The 20249-nt window shown below is 37.6% G+C and overlaps 1 protein-coding gene across 1 annotated transcript; it reads right to left on the bottom strand.

The window, feature by feature from the left end:
- Positions 1-5037: 5037 nt before the first annotated feature.
- On the bottom strand, positions 5038-9387 carry LOC113289000 (aspartyl protease family protein 1-like). Its single transcript, XM_026538155.1, has 10 exons — positions 8893-9387; positions 8633-8771; positions 7296-7531; positions 6844-7071; positions 6611-6746; positions 6453-6526; positions 6236-6329; positions 6090-6147; positions 5591-5662; positions 5038-5490 (listed from the first exon to the last, which is right to left on the bottom strand). Exons 1-10 carry the CDS (start codon positions 9222-9224, stop codon positions 5273-5275), a joined length of 1587 nt encoding a protein of 528 aa, XP_026393940.1. The 5' UTR covers positions 9225-9387; the 3' UTR covers positions 5038-5272.
- Positions 9388-20249: the final 10862 nt, after the last annotated feature.

Below are 20249 nucleotides of genomic sequence, written 5' to 3'. Positions count from 1 at the left end.
ACAATGTACTGCAAGGGAGTACTTTAGATTCGAGAGATCAATTTGTACAAATCCGGTCTAAACCAAGAAATGGCCGTTCCAGACTTGCTTCGGTCATAAAGTGAAGGAGAAGGGTTGGTTTTGGGGAGGGAAGCGAAGAAAGTGTTGAGACCAGAATAGTTGACTCTGGAAGAGTAGTTGTTTCACGACTTGTATCAGAAATTGGGAAGCTAACAGATGGAAATCTAACAAATGTATTTTGAGTGTTGTGTGCTCTTGACCTGAACTTGTTGTTTGGTCGAAATAGGTAATGCCTATTTATACAAATCGAAATGAAACGTACTCTGGTCTCATTAAGAAATGGAAAACGGGTGAGTAAATGGGAGGAGGTGGTAACCAGTAACACTTGGAATTGATGTTTCATAAAAGAAAGCGTTTCACCATTACTCCCTGTATTTACTAACCGCCTCATCCTTATGACACTTTCTTATAACGAGCGTAGTGTACGCTGCACGTTGTAAACCGCCAAACCAATACCCAATGAGCATCCCCCAGTTGGTGACATGTGTTGATGTCTCGAGTGTTTTCGTGGAAAACATGTAGCATGTTGTTGTTATCTGGAAAGTTGAGCTTGAGAGACTTGCCGACTCGGTGGTGACCTTCAACAGTCGAGATTTTGCAGCTTAAGAGGAAGGTAGTTGTTGATTATTGCAACCTTTCGTTTGGTATCCAGTGGCATGAAAGTATGATCAGTATGGCTTTAATATGGCCCAGTTTAGGCGCGGCCAAAAGTTCGGGTTTTGGATTTGTTTAGGCGCGACCAAACTAGGGCCAAAGGTTGCCATGTGTTAGCTGGTAATCTTGGACGGCTAAGATCAATTTCTTAGATGAAAAAGTAGTTGTTGGTTATTGCAGGCCTTCATTTTGGTAGCCGCATAGGGAAGGCCGACATGGTATGGCGCGGCAAGGTGGTTGGCATGCCACTGGCACATGTGGCATGCCTTGGCGTGGTTTGGTGTGGCCAAAACTAGAGTTTTGGGCCAAAGGTTACCATGCATTGTTTGGCGACCTTGGAAGGCTAGCATTTGCATCTAGGATGGAAGGGTGGCCGTCGATCATCGCACGCCTTCGTTTTGATAGCCGCATGGGGAAGGCCGACATGGTATTGGCACGGCAAGGTGGTTGGCATGCCTTTGACACATGTGGCATGGCATGCCTTGGCACGGTTTGGCGTGGCCAAAGGTTACCATGCATTGTTTGGCGACCTTGGACGGCTAGGATTTGCATCCAGGATGGAAGGGTGGCCATTGATCGTCGCACGCCTTCATTTTGGTATCCGCATGGAGAAGGCCAGCATGGTGTGGCGCGTCAAGGTGGTTGTCATGCCATTGGTACATGTGGCATGGTATGGCTTGACGCGGTTTAGCGTGGCCAAAACTAGGGTTTTGGGCCAAAGGTTACCATGCGTTGTTTGGCGACCTTGGACGGCTAGGATTTGCATCCAGGATGGAAGGGTGGTCGTTGATCATCGCACGCCTTCGTTTTGGTATCCGCATGGGGAAGGCTGGCATGGTATGGCGCGACAAGGTGTTTGGCATGCCATTGGCACATTTGGCATGGCATGCCTTGACGCGGTTTGGCGTGGCCAAAACTAGGGTTTTGGGTCAAAGGTTACCATGCGTTGTTTGGCGACCTTGGACGGATAAGATTTGCATCTATGATGGAAGGGTGGTCGTTGATCGTCGCACGCCTTCGTTTTGGTAGCCGCATGGGGAAGGCCGACATGGTATGGCGCGGCAAGGTGGTTGGCATGCCATTGGCACATGTGATATGGCATGCCTTGGCGCGGTTTGACGTGGCCAAAACTAGATTTTTGGGCCAAAGGTTACCAGACTTTGTTCGGCGACCTTGGACGGCTAGGATTTGCATCCAGGATGGAAGGGTGGCCGTTGATCGTCGCACGCCTTCGTTTTGGTAGTCGCATGGGGAAGGCCGGCATGGTATGGCACGGCAAGGTGGTTGGCATGCCATTGGCACATGTGGCATATCATGCCTTGGCGTGGCCAAAACTAGGGTTTTGGGCCAAAGGTTACCATGCGTTGTTTGGCGACCTTGGACGGCTAGGATTTGCATCAAGGATGGAAGGGTGGCCGTTGATCGTCGCACGCCTTCATTTTGGTGGCCGCATAGGAAAGGCCGGCATGGTGGGGCCAAGGCCAATGGCGCGGATGGCTTGGCATAGTGGGGCCTAGGGTTTGGTACGGACGACTTGGCATGGTGGGGCCAAGGAAATGCGCGGTTGGCTTGACATGGTGGGGCCAAGGGTTTGGCATGCCATTGGCGCATGGTGCGGCCAGCATGGTTGGGGCCAAGGCAAGGCGCTGTTGGCTTGGCATGGTGGGGCCAAGGGTTTGGCATGCCATTGGCGTATGGTGCGGCTAGTATGGTTGGGGCCAAGGCAAGGTGCGGTTGGCTTGGCATGGTGGGGCCAAGGGTTTGGCATGCCATTGGCGCATGGTGCGGCTGACATGGTTGACATGCCTTGGCGCGGTAGACGTGGCTGACATGGTTTTCCATTGGCACAGTGGTGCGGCTGGCATGGTTGGCATGCCTTGGCGCAGAGATGTGGGTGGCATGGTTTGCCATTGGCACATTGGTGCGCCTGGCATGGTTGGTATGCCTTGGCGCGGAGATGTGGCTGTCATGGTTGGCATGCATTGGCGCGGAGATGTGGCTGGCATGGTTTTCCATTGGCACAGTGATGCGGCTGGCATGCCTTGGCGCGGAGATGTGGCTGGCATGGTTTGCCATTGGCACAGTGATGCGGCTGGCATGGTTGGCATGCCTTGGCGCGGAGATGTGGCTGGCATGGTTTTCCATTGGCACAGTAATGCGGCTGACATGGTTGGCATGCCATGTCGCGGTAGCATGAGAATTAGGGTTTGGCATAGATGATGTCGGTCAATGTTAAGGGTTCTGTCGTGGAACATGACACATAAAAAGAAAGGTACCCTGGTAATTCTTACGTAGGCATGCTGATCGATTCAATAAATGTGCTAATGGTCATAGTGACGTCATGTCAGTTGTACGATTTTACGATTTTAACTCTAAGCTAAAAACCACAATCAACAACAGTGTGTTTGAGTTTTTTGAAAATCGACAATAACTTTGCAGTTAAAACTTTTCTACCAAAGTAATCTTCAATATAATATGTTTGTGATATAGTTGTTGAAACACACGGACAGACATATCAGACGAAACAAAAGAATTCTCCTGGGCTAACTCAGCAACGTAAGCCTTTCTAGGAAGTATATGAGATTCTATATATGTTTCTTCATGATCAACAACTTGAGTATTTTCAATCCTAAGTAAAACAGGAATATCAACATCAAAAACTATTAAGTGATGATCCGAAGACTTACCAATAACTTCTCGAGAAACATGCAGAATCTCTTCGTCTTTCTGGGAAGTTGATTCAATACTGTTATGCTCAACATGAGTAATGTGAATAATTCCATTGCTTGTAGATAATGCTGAATCTTAGTGGATTGAAAGCGAAACTTCATTAACTTTATTTTCTTCCTCACCTTCGTCGAACAAACTGTCTTCTTGTATAGGAACATGAGTTTCTTCATCTGTTCGAGAAGAAACTATAATAACTGGTTCAAACGGAACTTCATGGAACTGTCTAAACATTTCCTTAAAGTCATTAAATTGAGATCTTGTAATTGGTTTATCATGAGTCTCTTCAGAAGCAACCGAAACTTTGTTAACTAGATTTACTTCAGAAACCATGTTTTCTTCTTCACGAACAGGTGTAATAGAAACATCTTTAACACCCATAGATGACATAAAACCTCTTGAGTTGAAGACGAAACTTGTTTATCCTGAATTTCCTCTTTCCCTACAGAAGTAGCTTTTATTTCTTCCACGGGAAAAGCAACTTCCAACTCCTTTGTGTCAACTGATGTAACCGAAACAACTATGGAATCATTAGAAGACGATGAATTCTGTTGTACTTCTTTACCGGAAAGTTTGACCATAGAAAGGTCATTAGCTAAAGCAAGCCTAAACTTTTCACGTTCAGCTTCAGCCAAAGCAAACTTTTCACGTTTTTTACGTTCAGCTTCTGCTAAAGCAAACTTTTCTCGTTTTTTACGTTCAGCTTCAGCTCTTTCACGTTCAGCGATATACTCTTCAAGCTTCTTCAATCTTTGCCTTTCATCTTTCATGGCAATAAAAAGTTTTTTTACGTTTCTTATATCTCTTTCATCACGATGAAACTTAAAACAAATCTCTAGGTATTTATAGGCATATTCTCGAATAAGAGCTGTTAATTCTTGTTTAAGCTTCAAAAGATCTTCCATAGGTGTTTCTTTCATGATCAAAATCGTAAGGAAAAACAAACAAACTATGTTTTCTTTTCTTTTTTTTATAATACGGATAGGGTTTTGAGTTTTGCGGAAGCGGGTTGAAGGATCTGTTCCTAGATAAAAATCTAAAAACGCTGTATCGGATACCAACTAGTGTAGCACAGATAAGGGTAACAGGGATATGTTTAAATTTCGTCAGAAACTTAATAGAAAAACTGATTCTAGGATCAAGGTTCTAAGGTAAAGAATGATAATCAATTTTGATAATAATAATAAGAAGAAGAAGATGTGTTAAACAAGAAGGCATAGCTTTAAATAGGTTCACAAGAACCGACTAAACATAAAAGGAAAAGGAAATTGACGTAAACTAGGAAAGACAAAGGCTTGCAAAGCAAGTAAGCTAAACAGAAACGTTGGATCAACTGTTATAATTGATACGCACACAAAGGGTCAACAGTCATAGTTGATACCGCATTAAAGGATCCACAATCATTGTTGATACAAAACAATGGATCAACATAAAGAGTTGACAAAGAGAAAGATGTACTACATCAGATAATCACATAATCAAGTTCTTGTCGGCAGAGGGTTGGCCAATTCCAATATAAACACAACGGTAAATTTGGAGCACATTGATTCCAAAGAAGAAAAAGAGTCTAGTAGACATAAGAGGATTTTCTGACACTAACCTAAAATATAAACAATCATCTATTGATCATTTTCTTCTTTTCTATTAACAATAATAATACATGGATGTAATATTTACAATCTGACATAATTTACCTGGCCTCAAAAAATAAATATAAAGGGGCAGCCAGAAACCTCCTTGGTAATAAGAAAACTATAAGAAAAATAAAAAAATTACAAGTAAATAGCGTAGGAATTTACTCTTTCTACTCCTATGTGTACACAAGGAATAATCAAACAATCGGTAAAATGGGAAGTAACAGCATCAATAGCGAGGTGGCGAGGAGGTAGAAATTTTGTGGCTTGCTAACTGAAAATTGTGGTGCCCCAGAATTTAAACCAATCCTAGGAGTTCCAGGTGTGAAACGTGGTTGCACGGCTGTTGCTGGGGGCGACTCTTTAGAATTTCTAGGATTTCTTGGCTGGGTACTTGGATCAACAATTTCATCACCTGTCAAGAAGGCAGATATCAAGAAATATCCTAGCATTGTAAGCTTTAGTCTAACATGCTTATATAGAAACACGAAATCTGCTTTCAATATTTAACTCACAGTTTGACGCCTTCCAGCCCAACACCATTTTCTCCCGGTCAAAAACGATACGCTGACCAGTCATGAAGTTTTCTGCAGTAAGATAAAAAAACAATGTGGATTGAGAAAAGCATACAGTTTCGTAAATGCAGGAGCCTCCGAACCACCAATACTATATGAAGACTTGGCTTATACTTCTTTGATGTCAAATACCCTCAACTGAGTTAACGCCAAGCCCCGAACCACTAAGACTCTATAGAGACTAGGCTTATACTTCTTCCTCTCTGTCTTTCTTTTTAAAGCTTTACACTAGCAAGTTAAATTTTAGGACAATTTTTAGCCTAGGCCATGCGTTCAACTCCAAGCAACTAACCATCTCAACTAAGGGACCCCTAGACTTGAGTAATATAAGTCAAAACATCAATGTAGTAAACAACTATGCCTAATTTTCTTGAGTCAGATTTATATTACAAGAAACTGCAGATATAAAAATTTATATTGCTTGGAATTAGATACTTACGTCCAATGATATTCACAGTTGGACTCTTGACGACGCCCAGGCAATAAGCATATGAGGCCTGCAAATCATCAGAACCCATTAGGTGCTGTTATAACTATAACAGACAGCTTCAATTATGCAAATGTAACATGGTCTTGAAGTCTTACCCCATTAGAGATTACAATTATTGGCTCATAAACATTGAACTTGCTCCCACCTTCCATGATTAAAGTCACGTTTGGTACTAACAACTCATTTGAACTGCATAATTCAAAAAAGAGTAAAAATCCGAGTTACACACAATGTCAACATGTACACAGTTAGGCACCAGCTGAGTGGGGTAAAAAGAAAGAAGAAACACTAGGTGAGTTTGGAAGAACTAACCTAACATCGTAACAGTATTCAAAAGGAATTCTGGGATCAGGAGAACGTCGTTTATGTATAGCTTGTGAGTCAAACTGCAGAAATAGCACGCCTTCTGTTAAACTCGACGTATGTTTCCAGTGTAAAATAAAAGCAAGCTCATTATTTGGATTACTTACACTCTCACATATGGCGGTGTATGCTGGATCATTCAAGTATGTAAATGAGGTGCCGGAGTCAAAAATTGCATTGAAATCCAGGTCACTTAGATTGTTTTCCACACTTAATTGAGTCACGGTAACGTTATACGTCGGGCTGGAGAATAAGTTATAAGAAAGAAAACATAAGGAAAATAAGGAACTTCTCATTGGTTGTATGTAAAAAAGAGAGAACAAAAATGAAGATCACTCACTGTTGCTGCTTGAGAATATTAAATGGAGTTTCTTCTTGGTCTGTGCTGCCTTTGTCACCAAAGCTTATTCTTCCAACCCCATCAGGTCCAAAACACATGGAAAAAGAATCTGCTACTAGGCCTTTGCTTGACAAAATGCTAGGAACAGATGTCTTATCCATTCCAAGCCCAAATAACCCATTGGGAGCTGCACCGTCCAAAAATGAGCCAGTCTGAACCTGACCACAACTACACAATCGAAGCACAACTGTCAGGTCACAACCACTTCTATGAGCTTTAAGAAAAGCTACAAGACCACTATTTTTAAGATATGAATGAAAGAACCAGTCTAAGATATTGCAAACCACGACAAAAAATAAACATTTCGAGCCAAAAGGTAGGGATGACTCAACAAGCCTAATCCAGGAGAAGTTCTAACTGAAACTTTTATTCAAATAGTGACGAAAACCTACCCAAATGTTATCCTAGCATCAAAAGCTTTTGGCTTATGATTGTCCGTCGTCAAATGCAACACATCCTCTACCAAAATTCCGGAAGATGCAGTATTATTAGAAAGATATAGAACTTTATACGGGCATTGGCTAGATGGCTCAGAGCATCCTCTTTGGAGCTCACATAAACTACTGTTGCAGGAAACATCTTTGCTTGTAGATGATGAGTCACTACTGTAAATGCTGAGATTTATTTCCTGTCAGAGTAATTAGCATAGTCTTAAGAAACAGAAATAACAAAAAGTAACGAAAATTAAAGGTAAGGCATAACTGTTAATGTTTATAATTAGGTATACTAAAAAAAACACAACATATATACACATGATAATCGAGCACTGGGTTCTAAAGATATCTGGATAATGAGTATTCTTGGGCAGGACAAGCGAACTTAAATCTCCATAATCATTATATTGCGCATAGATCATTACATAGATGCTAGAAACGAGCAACATATACTCAATAGAAATGCATTAAACTGTTGACTACAAGAAAGAAATGCAGTTAAAACATAAGCTTTGAGTAATTAGAAGCTCCATGTACACCCAAGAGGTAACCTAATTGTGTGGAGAATCAGCCAACCAACGCGTTGGTGATGAAGATTGCTAATCATTCTGTCAAATGTTAATCAACCTACTTGTGCCGAACATTTTTAAATATGTTTCCGACTTTGAAACTCGTTCTACAAAAGGTTTCAATTCAATAGTCTTAATTCTCAATTCCCCACCAACATGATAACAAAATCAGGGATTCTGCAAGCTCAAAATACACAATGTCTACTTACAGGTACATCAGTTACTGAACGACAAAAAAAGTTGATCCATATGGAATTGAAAGACAACTGAAGAGTAAATATATTCGCCAAGAAATGTCAAATAAGCCCCTTGATTTATCAAAATTATCATGACCCAAAGAACCAACTATATCCCGTTTAAAGACCATGTATGACACACATCGTGCATTTGCAAATTCATTTCAGTGAGAAAGCAACCCCTAATGATCCTCCTAGCTGATTTGTAATTTCCTAGTTAATGACTGATGAGTAGTGTCATACCAAGGATTAGGTTCCTTTCCTACTTGTTCAATCTTGAGTAGAGCTTACACTTTATATCTATCTAGAGATATCCTATGTTAGGAATTGATAGTGATAATTCGACGAAAAAAGAAAATAGACTGTTTTCGCCGTAATCGATTCTACCTTTCTTTACTGGAAAATGAATTATAACTCTAGACACAAATCATTTATACCACTAAATTCAAACGAATTAAAAATCAAAAGACTGAAAAATACATTAACATACAGCTCCAGATCTTGTCATAAGGCTCCGAACGCAGTTATTACTACAATCACATGGCACCCAAAACAAGTCGCTTCCGGTATCAAGCGCAACCAAGAACGACAAACTTGGTGTTCCCAATGAAACATTCGCATAGTGTAAACTGAAACCACAAAAAATAAACCCCAAATTCGGTACAAACAATCATCAATTTCACTCAGATAAAACCTAACTAAATCAATTAACCACGTAAACAGTCTAATTCACGATCATTTCTCACTTACAATCCAAGTGAAGCAAGACGAAAAGTCTCGTTTCCACCAGAAAAAGTAGCCAACTGCTTATTAACATCATCATTATCATCACCACCCTTTTCAGCCAGACCACGACCGCGGAAAACTTTATCACGATGAACCATAGCTTCATAATATTCAAGACTACCTACTGTCGGCAAATCATCAACACCCATCATACCTTTAACTGGATCAGAAAATCTATGATGAATCTCATAACCAAATGTTTGGAATCCATTACAGTAACTTACTGTCGGAGAATAAACTAAAAACACTATGATTAAAGTAATAATAACAGAAGATTTAGTAGAAACAGAAGCCATAGATTTAGATGTAGATTTGGTTTCTGATTAAACAGAATTTACTTGAAATGGAGATTGAGAAGTTGTTATTAGGGTTTATTTAAGAGGATGGTGAAGGAAGTAGAAAGTAGATGTCGCGTGTTTCTTTCCTACGCCTTCTACGAAGAAGGTTCAAGTTGTTGTTGTTTACTGTCAAAGTCAAGCTTTCATATATTGATGTCAAAACGGAAGGTCTATCTTTCCCATGTAAATAATGACTTAAGTTTTCATTTTTTTTTTCAACGGTTAGGTGAACGACGTGGGACCCAACTAGGTTGATTTTCTTATTGTTCTTTGTTTTCAGGGTTTTTAACCGAGGAGGTGATGGCGTTGGGCGGTCCGGGACAGTTGATGAAGCTTACTTTTTGACTTGAGATTTAGTGGCGTTTAAAAAGTTCACCCACTTACGGGAAAAGATTGCAAAACTTGCGTTAAACAATTCTGCTCAAAATTTGTGTTCCCATAAGCAAGCATGTGGCGTTTTGTGATGTCATCTGGCCTAAATTTAAAACCGCTGTTATATCCAAACGATTTTTTTTTTGTTATCGAGAATAATCTGTCGTATTTTAAAGGGAAATCCTGGAAATTTTAAGCTGTAATAAATGTATTGTTAAACTATTTTATCTACAGCTCACATCCAATCTTCAAACTATCCATAGAGCACGGAGTAAAAGCTCTGTTCACAACAGATTAAAAGGAAAATCTCCACTTTCATGTCAACTTGTGCTTTTTTATACCGAATAATTTATATTTCGTGACCAAAGCTGGAGAATAATAAAGAATGATGATAACACCACACCTATGAAGATAATGCCTATTGTATAATAGCCATGATGGAAATTGAGATGGTACAAGCATCGCAGGTAGTAGTGGCAGTAATTACCTTTGGGTGGAAGAATCCTTCTCAATTCCGCTATTCAATTGGAAGGTGTCATGGTTTACAAGCCCATCTGTGAGACCTTGTGCGAAAAAGCTTGCAACGAATTTTAATACAAAAATCAAAACAAAAATAGACACATTTAGATTATATGTTTAATTTCTTAATGATACTTTTTTTTATAAGAAACTGCATATATTAATCAACTTAAACTGTAACAAGAGATTTATCCATTTTCAGACATTCATCTATAAAATTTGGTGGTTTATGGGTTCATTCATCTGCAGCATTAATTCTAGAGTGTTTTGCTAGGATATCTGTAGTACCATTAGCCCGTCTCTTAGCATAGTTACATTTCCAGTTTGGATAGTTTTTCATAATTGAAATAAACTCTTGAAAAATATTATTTGTTGTCCATTTTATTCTGCTAAATTGCCATTAATGGTACTTAGGATGTTTGATGAGTCTCCTTCAAGTTCTAGATGTTTATTTTCTTTATCTTTTTTCCATTTCATCCTCCAGAGTCGAGTCGCTATTGCTTCTACTTGTTCTTCATCTACCGCCTTTGAGTTGTCTCTGAAAACGTGGGGGTATAACAACCACACCCAATATTTCGTTCGGCAATCTGTATGGACTAAATTCCAATATAATTCCGAGAGCACCAACTTAAAAGTGAGACTCAATCAAGAAAGAGATCAAAGAGATTTATCTCTTTCTCGATACAATCAGAAAATCAAACGGATAGAAATCCGTGAGCCTGATTAATATGAGAAATAACTTGGAGGGTACCAAAGACCAATGCCCAAGTGTCAATCAAGTTCTATCCAACAATTAAGGTCGGATTTATCAATTGATTTTACTACGCACAACCTGTGATATTTCAATTATATAAACAAATACCACAAACACCAGAAATTTTGTTAACGAGGAAACAACAAATGCAGAAAAATCTCGGGACCTAGTCCAGATTTGAACACCACACTGTATTAAGCCGCTACAGACTCTAGCCTACTACAAGTTAACTTCGGAATGGAATGTTGTTGAGCCCTAACCAAGTTTCACAACGATTAAGGTACAGTAGCGTTCCTTGCGCCTCTAGAACTACGCCGGACTCTGCGCACTTGATTCCTTTAGCTGATCTCACCCACAACTAAGAGTTGCTACGACCCAAAGTCGAAGACTTATAAACAAATTTGTCTCCCATAGATATATCTATCCTTTATTCTTTTTGTTTCGTCTTTTGATAGAAAGATCAAGGTGAACAGGAACCAACTAATAATATGGTCTTATACTCCCGAAGAGAAGCCTAGAAATATTAGTCATCTCACAATAACCTAACTGATTAACAGAAGAAGTTATTGTGGAATCACAAGAGTCTGAGACAAAGAACTGTTGTGGTTAATTTTTATATTTTACCTATCGGAGATAAATCTCGAGTAAATCTTAGAGATGATAAAACTCAATATGATAGAACAAGTAAGATCAGAATACGCAATTAAAGAGAAAATTGTTGGATCTGGCTTCACGAATCCCAAATGAAGTTTTTAAGTCGTTAACCTAATAATGGTTTTGGAAAACCTAGGTTATATGAGAATCGACTCTAGTTTGCAACTAGGACACATGCAAGTGTCGGGATTAGGTTTTCCATTTGCTAGATTTATCCCTTATATAGCCTTTCAAATCAGGTTTGCTTACAATCAAAGCTAAGATAGCTTAGTAACAAAGCATTCAATATTTACTGTTAGATGAACTCCTGATTTAAGATTCAAGCTAAGTCTGCTTAGAAATTAAGCAATTAATCTCCACCGTTAGATGGTCTTAGCTTGTTACACACAAATGAAATATACTTATGTTTAGATATGGGTAACCGTACCTAAACATTGGGTTGTCTCAATAACAGTTAACTGAAGTTAGCCATATGAACATTTTTGACTTAGCCATATTCATCTGACACTTCTAAATCAAATATGATGGTCAATCAATCATGATAGATAATCAGATGAATTTAATTGTGTTTCAAATAGAGTTGTTCAACTATTCACTACATCATAGAAATATTTGTGAACAAATTGAAACGAATGGTTTGATTCGTGATTGTACAAAGTACGTATACAAGAATCAATTCATGAATATTAAGCCACGGTTTGCAAAGTTAATTTGCATTCCTTAAATCATAAATTTTTTAGTTCATGAGTATGAGAATCATACATTACCCATTTTAGAACTTAACCATTATGTTCCAAACTGGGTACGCGAACAGCAGCTCCGAACCTTGGCCTAGTCAAGCCGTTCGCAAACCCGGTTCGCGAACAACCGTTCCAGACTTAACTCAGGTAAACCCGTTCGCATACTAGGTACGCAAACAAGAGTTTCGGACCTGAATCATCACAATACAGTTCACATACTGGGTATGCATACCGTGATCATCTTTTGACTTAATATTTAGTTTCCAACAAATAAATTGTTTCCAACTAAACTCGTCAAGAATACAATGAACATAGCTAAAGCTAAAAGCTTCCAACACGTATTTTGAGAAATAAATAAGCGAGATAAACTCGGCTCGAAATATCAAATGTGTATAATGTAAAAATCTATATAGTTATACGACTTAGTCTCATTAGAAGATATAATAGAATAGACTTCTGAGTGATAGATAAGTTTTAATCTCCACATACCTATGTTGATGAAGTTCCTCCACGCTCCTCAGTAGATCTTCTTCTTCAATTGGTGAACCCCGTGAAGTCTAAAGTCCAACTACACATTCTATCATAATTCGATACATAGCTATAAGTAGACTAGAAATCAAGTATATAGTTTTGATAAACTAAACTTGACAAACAATCTTGAGATAGCAACGCTTGCGAGTTCGACTGAGCAGTGCTCTAACAATCTCCCCCTTTGTCAATTTTAGTGACAAAACTATCAATACATACAGATTACAAAATAAATAAAATTTGTATCTTCTCATCCATCATGCATGATTTCCTTGGTTCTTCAACTTTCCTTGAATTCTACGTTACTCCAAGTACTCCAGCGACTTTGAACGTGTTCAACTCAGCATCATTTTTGTCGAAGATCCGTAACCATAACAATAAGAAAACAGATGTCTCAATCATTGTTATACAGTGTCATAGTATTATTGTAGTGAATCAAAGTCCAATTTCATCACAACTTTGAAATAATACTAGAGTGATGTGTATCACTCCCCCTTAGTCAATACTTCCATCTTACAATGAAAATCACTCCCCCTTACATAATGATGTTAGAGCATAGCTCAGTTGAACCCACCAAGCTTTGGTATGTCAAGTTTGGTTGTCATATTTTAATGAATCATAACTCATTTAAAGAGTCGCTTGATTATTTATTAGAGTCAACTTCATATAGGTTAGCTTGAAAGTATTAGGATATGAGACATTACAAGTATTACGTGAAGACTTGAAGAAAATGAAGAAGTAAGGAGCTACAACGACGACATCATCCTTCCTCTTGAGGTTAGTAATATTTGACTTGAAGTGTTTCATTCCGTAACGTATCTTTCAAGTCGTGCATATTGAAAACATAACTGCGAAGCTGTGAATGATTATACTCTAGTTAGACATAGTATTAAGGAATTACAATACGAAATATAACGTCTATCTTTTGAACTTCGTATATAAGACATCGACATAATCGTATGAATGTTATTGTGATTATGTATGGGTATGGGTGAAGATTTCGTCCTAGGAAACAATGTTTTACATTCGTTTAAAGGAAGTACAATTCATAAACTTGTTTTATGAATCTAAAGGGAAATCGCTAGGCTTATTGGTATTTTTATTCATTGCAAATCTTTGGATTACCAATATGTGTGTTTAGCATAATCGTTCATAACTTGTTTATGTATCTTGGTAAAACTTTTCACAAGGCCTGACTTTTTTTTTGGTATGACTTTTATTAGTGAAACGGATATTAATTAATCAACTGAGATGGTATGATCGATTTAGTGTAATTGGTATGACCAACTCTAGACATTGGGGGAACGATCATAGTAAGAGGTTCAACTGATCACATGTAAGAGGGAATCGATCCTTGTAAGAGGTGCAACAAGTTTTTAGTAATTGGGGAATCGATCCTATGACTTGTGCAACCGAATACAAGTTCGATACCATAAATGTATGTTAACCGATCCTAGTACCTAGTGAAGAGGCGAGGGTACCCAAATATACCTCAAGCTAAAACTTTTCATACCTATAAGTACTTTCTCCGAAAGTGATTGTCTATGGACTGAGTCGAGACAATGCAACTATCGGTTCACACTTCGTGTGATCGTCTATGGATATGAGATCGAGAAAATACAACAACGAAGTATGTTTACTTGATAAAGAGGTTCGTACTTAACCAAACACAATAGGATTGCTTATCAAGCAAATAGGAATTAACGTTTGTGTAATTTACTTTAATTATAATAAAAAATTATAATGTGGAAAATAAAAGTAAATGACACAGCAAGATTTTGTTAATGAGGAAACCGCAAATGCAGAAAAACCTCGGGACCTTGTCCAGAATTGAATACTCTCGGGATTAAGCCGCTACACAAAATTAGACCAAGAAACTATACCTATAGTTCACCTAGTTCCGTTTGTATTACCACGCCTCCAACTTATGAATAAGTCACATACTTGGAACAATTCCTTTGGTTCGTACTCCAAACAGTAAAGGAACAACAAATATGTTTGGTAGCAACTCTCTTCAACCAAGTGATGTGAATTCGACAAAGGCTCTTCTGTTTATCTCAATAAACTCCTTCTTCGGGTTCTTAGATATATCTTATGTTCAACTACCAAAGGTAATTGTTAAGATTTTGCAATCAATACTTTTAAGCACAAAGAATTGTAGTTATGCCGATCTACACAACTAATTAATCCAATCTACCACAAGGATAAACCGATTATAGTTGGATCCTCTTATACCGAAACAAGTATTGTGCACACTACAGATTATGAACCCCAAATCAGAATTGTTCAATATCTTCATTGTCTTCAAATCTTCTTAGATCTTCAATAAACATCTTCACACAACAACTTGAATCTCTTGTGATCAATCACGCACATAACGGAGTCTGTTAACAATGGATTATCACAAGATGTCTTTAGATCTACAAACAGTCTAAAGATCCTCGTCGGAACTTCGATCTAGTTTGAGTGAATCTTATATCAGAAGAGAAGATTCCCAAGCATAAACAAACTAGGTGCAATCAAAGTTCAACAACCGTTAGTCAATCAAATCAATCGAAAACTAATAATAAACTGCAATTATCTAGTTTCCCACCAACGGTACTCGTAGAGCTTCCCAATCCCAAAGAATTCTTTAAAACGAGCAGTCGTAAGAGATTTCGCCTAATTAGGTTACTTTCCTCTCCGAATAGACGTCTCCACCAGTAACAACACAACAAGGTAGTTTTGCTGGCTCTGAGGATTAGTTTGCTTGAAATGCAAACTTCAATATTTATAGACCAAGGAAGTTTGGACACCAAGAAATTTCCAAAACCGAAAATATTCTCAAGATATGCAATATATTTCCAAATTCGGTTTTCATAATTCCTGGAAATGCTTTTCCAAGTATTGACCGAAATCTCAGTTTAAAATCTCCAATTAGTAAATGCACATTACCAATTTTTATTTTCTAAAGATATGCATTTTAATTGCTGGAAATTAAGAGAATATAAAACTAAAAACCTTAATTAAAAGATTCTCAATTTATTTCAATCCGGGATTTTCCTTTAGCTATTAAGGATATCTTTGAACAATAAAATATAAGCGTTACTGCACATGTTCAAAGTGTGTCGACATCTTTACTTTGTAAATCCTTTTTCATATTTACAATCTTGGAACCGATTTGCCACACTTCCAAACGAGTTTAGAATTAGTTCATCTGACTTCCAAGAACTATGAGATTGATTATCCTATCACCAATCATGGGTTTCACGGTTCTACCAAAACAAGTTTCGGTTCTACCTCCATGTGGGTACTAGAATTAGTCACCGTAGTTACCAAAACTTGGTTGACTAGGTACTAGGATCGGTTCCCACATATATATGGTATCTAACTTGTATTTGTTGCACATGTTCAAAGGATTGCTTCCCCAATTACTAAAAACTTGTTGCACCTCTTACAAGGATCGATTACCCTTTTGTGATCGGTTGCACCTTTTACTAGGATCGGTTCCCCAATGTCTAGAGTTGGTCATACCAATTACAACAAATCGATCATACCATCTCAGGTGATTACTTAAGATCAGTACCTCATCAACGATCTCTGTCGAAACTTCGATCTAGTTTGAGTGAATCTTATATCAGAATAGAAGATTCTCAAGCATAAACAAACTAGGTGCAATCAAAGTTCAACCACCGTTAGTCAATCAAACCAATCGAAAACACAAGATAAACCGCAATTATCTAGTTTCTCATCAACGATATTAATATAGCTTCTCAATCCCAAAGAAGACTTTAAACTGAGCGGCTGTAAGAGATTTCGCCTAATTAGGTTACTCTCCTCTCTGAATAGGCGGCTACACCAGTAATAACATAACCGAGGAAGTTTGCTGTCACGAAGGATTAGTTTGCTAGAAATGCAAACTTCAAGTATTTATAGACAAGGAAGTTTGGACACCAAGGAATTTCCAAAACCGAAAATATTCTCAAGATATGCAATATATTCCAAATTCGGTTTCCATAATTTCTGGAGATGCTCTGTCCAAAATATTGACCGAAAATATCTTTGGAAAATCTTCAACTAGTAAATGCACCTTACTAATTCTCATTTTCCTAAAATAAAATTAAAAACCTTAAATAAAAGTTTTTAACTTATTTATATTTCGATCCTGGGATTTTCTTTCTTTAGCTATTAAGGAATAACTTTGAACAATAATAAGATAACCATTACAGCACATTTTCAAAGTATCTCGACATCCTTACTTTGTAAGTCCTCTTTCATACTTACAACCTTGAAACCGATTTTCCACACTTCCAAACAAGTTTAGAATTGGTTCATCTGACTTTCAAGAACTATGTGATTGATCAAGAACACTCAATCACAAATCATGGTTTAACGGTTCTACCAAAAAAAGTTTCGGTTCTACCTCCATGTAAGTATTGTGCATGGTCACACTAGCTTTACAAAGTTCGATTGACTAGGTACTAGGATCAGTTCCCCACATATATATGGTATCTAACTTATATGTGTTGCACATGTCCATAGGATCGGTTCGCCTTTGCCAAAAAACGTGTTACACATGTCCATAGGATCGGTTTCCCTTTCTTCTAAAAACTTGTTGCACCTCATACAAGGATCGATTCCACTTTGTGATGTGTTGCACCTCTAACTAGTATCGGTTTCCCTTCACCCAGAGTCGGTCATATACAAATCACGAACTCGATCATACCATCGCAGGTGATTACTTAAGATCGGTTTCACTAATAAAAGTCGTACCAATACATAAGTCAGGCCTTTGTGAATAGTTTTACCAAGAACATAAACAAGTCATGAGCGGTTATACTAAATCACACATATTGGTTGTTCACAAGATATGCAATGAATAACAATACCAATAACGCCTGGCGATTTCCTTTTCGATTCATAAACAAGTTTATGAACTTACTTTCTTAAAACACATGTAAAACATTGTTTCCTATGATGAAATCCTCACCTCGTACCCATACATAATCACAATAGCATTTAAACGATTGTGTCGATGTCTTATCTACAAAGCTTAATGGTTAAGCAATAAACCTCATATTATATTCCTTAATACTATGTCTATCTAGAGTGTTCATGCTTCGCAGTTTGTTTTCAATATGCACGACTTGAAATATACGTTAGGGAATGAAACAGTTCAAGCCAAATATCACTAACCTCAAGTGGAAGGATGATGTTGTCGCTGTAGCTTCTTACTTCTTCACTTCTTCAAGTCTTCGCAATAATTGTAATGTCTCGTATCCTAATACTTTCAAGCTAACCTATACAAAGTTCACTCTAGTACATAATCAATCGACTCTTAAAATGAGTTTTGATTCACTAAAATATGACAACCAAACTTGACATACCAACGCTTGGTGGGTTCAACCGATCAATGCTCTAACACCTAGTCAACCAAATTTTGTAATGCTAGTGTGACTAATCCTAGTACCCACATGGCGGTATAACCGAAACTTGTTTTAATAGAACCGTGAAACCCATTAATGGTGATTTGATAGGATAATCAATCACATAGTTCTTGGAAGTCAGATGAACCAATTCTAAACTTGTTTAGAAGTGTTGCAAATCGGTTCCAAGATTATAAATATGAAAAAGGATTTACAAAGTAAATATGTCGACATACTTTGAACATGTGCAGTAACTCTTATCTTTTATTGTTCAAATATATTCCTTAATAGCTAAAGGAGAATCCCGGATCGAAATAAATTGAGAATCTTTCAATTAAGGTTTTTAGTTTTATATTCTTTTAATTTCCAGCAATTAAAATGCATATCTTTAGAAAATAAAAATTGGTAATGTGCATTTACTAATTGGAGATTTTCTACTGAGATTTCGGTCAATATTTGGACAAAGCATTTCCAGGAATTATGGAAACCGAAATTGGAAATATATTGCATATCTTGAGAATATTTTCGGTTTTGGAAATTGCTTGGTGTCCAAACTTCCTTGGTGTATAAATACTTGAAGTTTGTATTTCAAGCAAATTTATCCTCAAAGCCAGCAAAACTACCTAGTTGTGTTGAGACTGGTGGAGCCGTCTATTCGGAGATGAAATTACCCTAATTAGGCGAAATCTCTTACGACCGCTCGTTTTAAAGACTCCTTTAGGATTGGGAAGCTCTACGAGTAGTGTTGATGGGAAACTAGATAATTGCAGTTTATTATTAGTTTTCGATTGGTTTGATTGACTAACGCTTGTTGAACTTTGAATGCACCTAGTTTTTTTATGCTTGAGAATCTTCTCTTATAATAATTGTAGTTTATTATTAGTTTTTGGTTGATTTGATTGACTAACGGTTGTTGAACTTTGTAGATATAAAGACGTCTTGTGATAATCCATTGTTAACAAACTCTGTTTTGTGTGTGATTCATCACAAGAGATTCAAGTTGATTGTGTGCAGGTGTTTATTGAAGATCTAAGAAGATTTGAAGACGAAGAAGATTTCTATTTTGGGTTCATAATCTTGGTGTGTACAAAACTTGATCGGCTGGGGATCCAACTATAATCGGTATATCTTTGTGATAACCTTGATCGTTTAGTTGAGTAGATCGTCATCAATACGTTTCTTTGTGATTCGAAGTATTGATTGCACAGTCTAAACAATTATTTTAGTAATTGTTAAGAGATTGATCTTTTTTTTGCCCAATAATATGAATTTTATTAAACCAAATAGTTTTTACACAATGAAACAAAAGAAATGAAAAAAAACACTCTCAGTGGTCATCCATGAAAGGAGATACTACATATCACTCAGCTAACAAAATCTATAATAAGGCTGATTTTCATTCTCTAGTATATGAATAAAAGGTGGTTTTTGTGTAAATATTATAACTTCTCCCCTTGCCATACTTGCACCCTTTTTTTCCATAGAATCTGCAGAGAAGTTTACTTCCCTGAAACTTTGAATGAATTTCCATTGTTGGAGATATGCAATAATTTTGCTCCATCTTGTAATGGCAAACCAAGGCACATGACCTGTGGTGAATGCTGTTATTACTGCTTTAGAATCTATTCTGAAGATGACATTCAACTTACCATTTTTCACAGCCCATTCCCCTGCACATAGCAAAGCCATCACCTGTGCATAATAGTTAGTTGCTACTCCCAGTCCACCAGTTATTGCCACTATGCATTAACTCCCTGAGTTCCTTCCAACAAAGCCATATCATGAATTACCAAGATTTCCTCTTGAAGCACCATCACAACAGAGAAGTGTTTGATTTTCCAATGGCAGAAGAAAAAATATTTCCTGGATTCTAGTAGAGTATGTTTTTGTACAACTCAGATTAAAATGTTTCAAAACATGTAAATCATATGTTGAATTCCATATCTTGCCCTTCATTCTTACTTCATTCTCAGTAGTAAGCTTTAGTATTCTAGTCTTGAGCTTTTGACCA

Source organism: Papaver somniferum, chromosome 6, assembly GCF_003573695.1.
Source record: "Papaver somniferum cultivar HN1 chromosome 6, ASM357369v1, whole genome shotgun sequence".
Taxonomy (NCBI): domain Eukaryota; kingdom Viridiplantae; phylum Streptophyta; class Magnoliopsida; order Ranunculales; family Papaveraceae; genus Papaver; species Papaver somniferum.
This window is presented reverse-complemented; position numbering and strand designations above follow the sequence as displayed.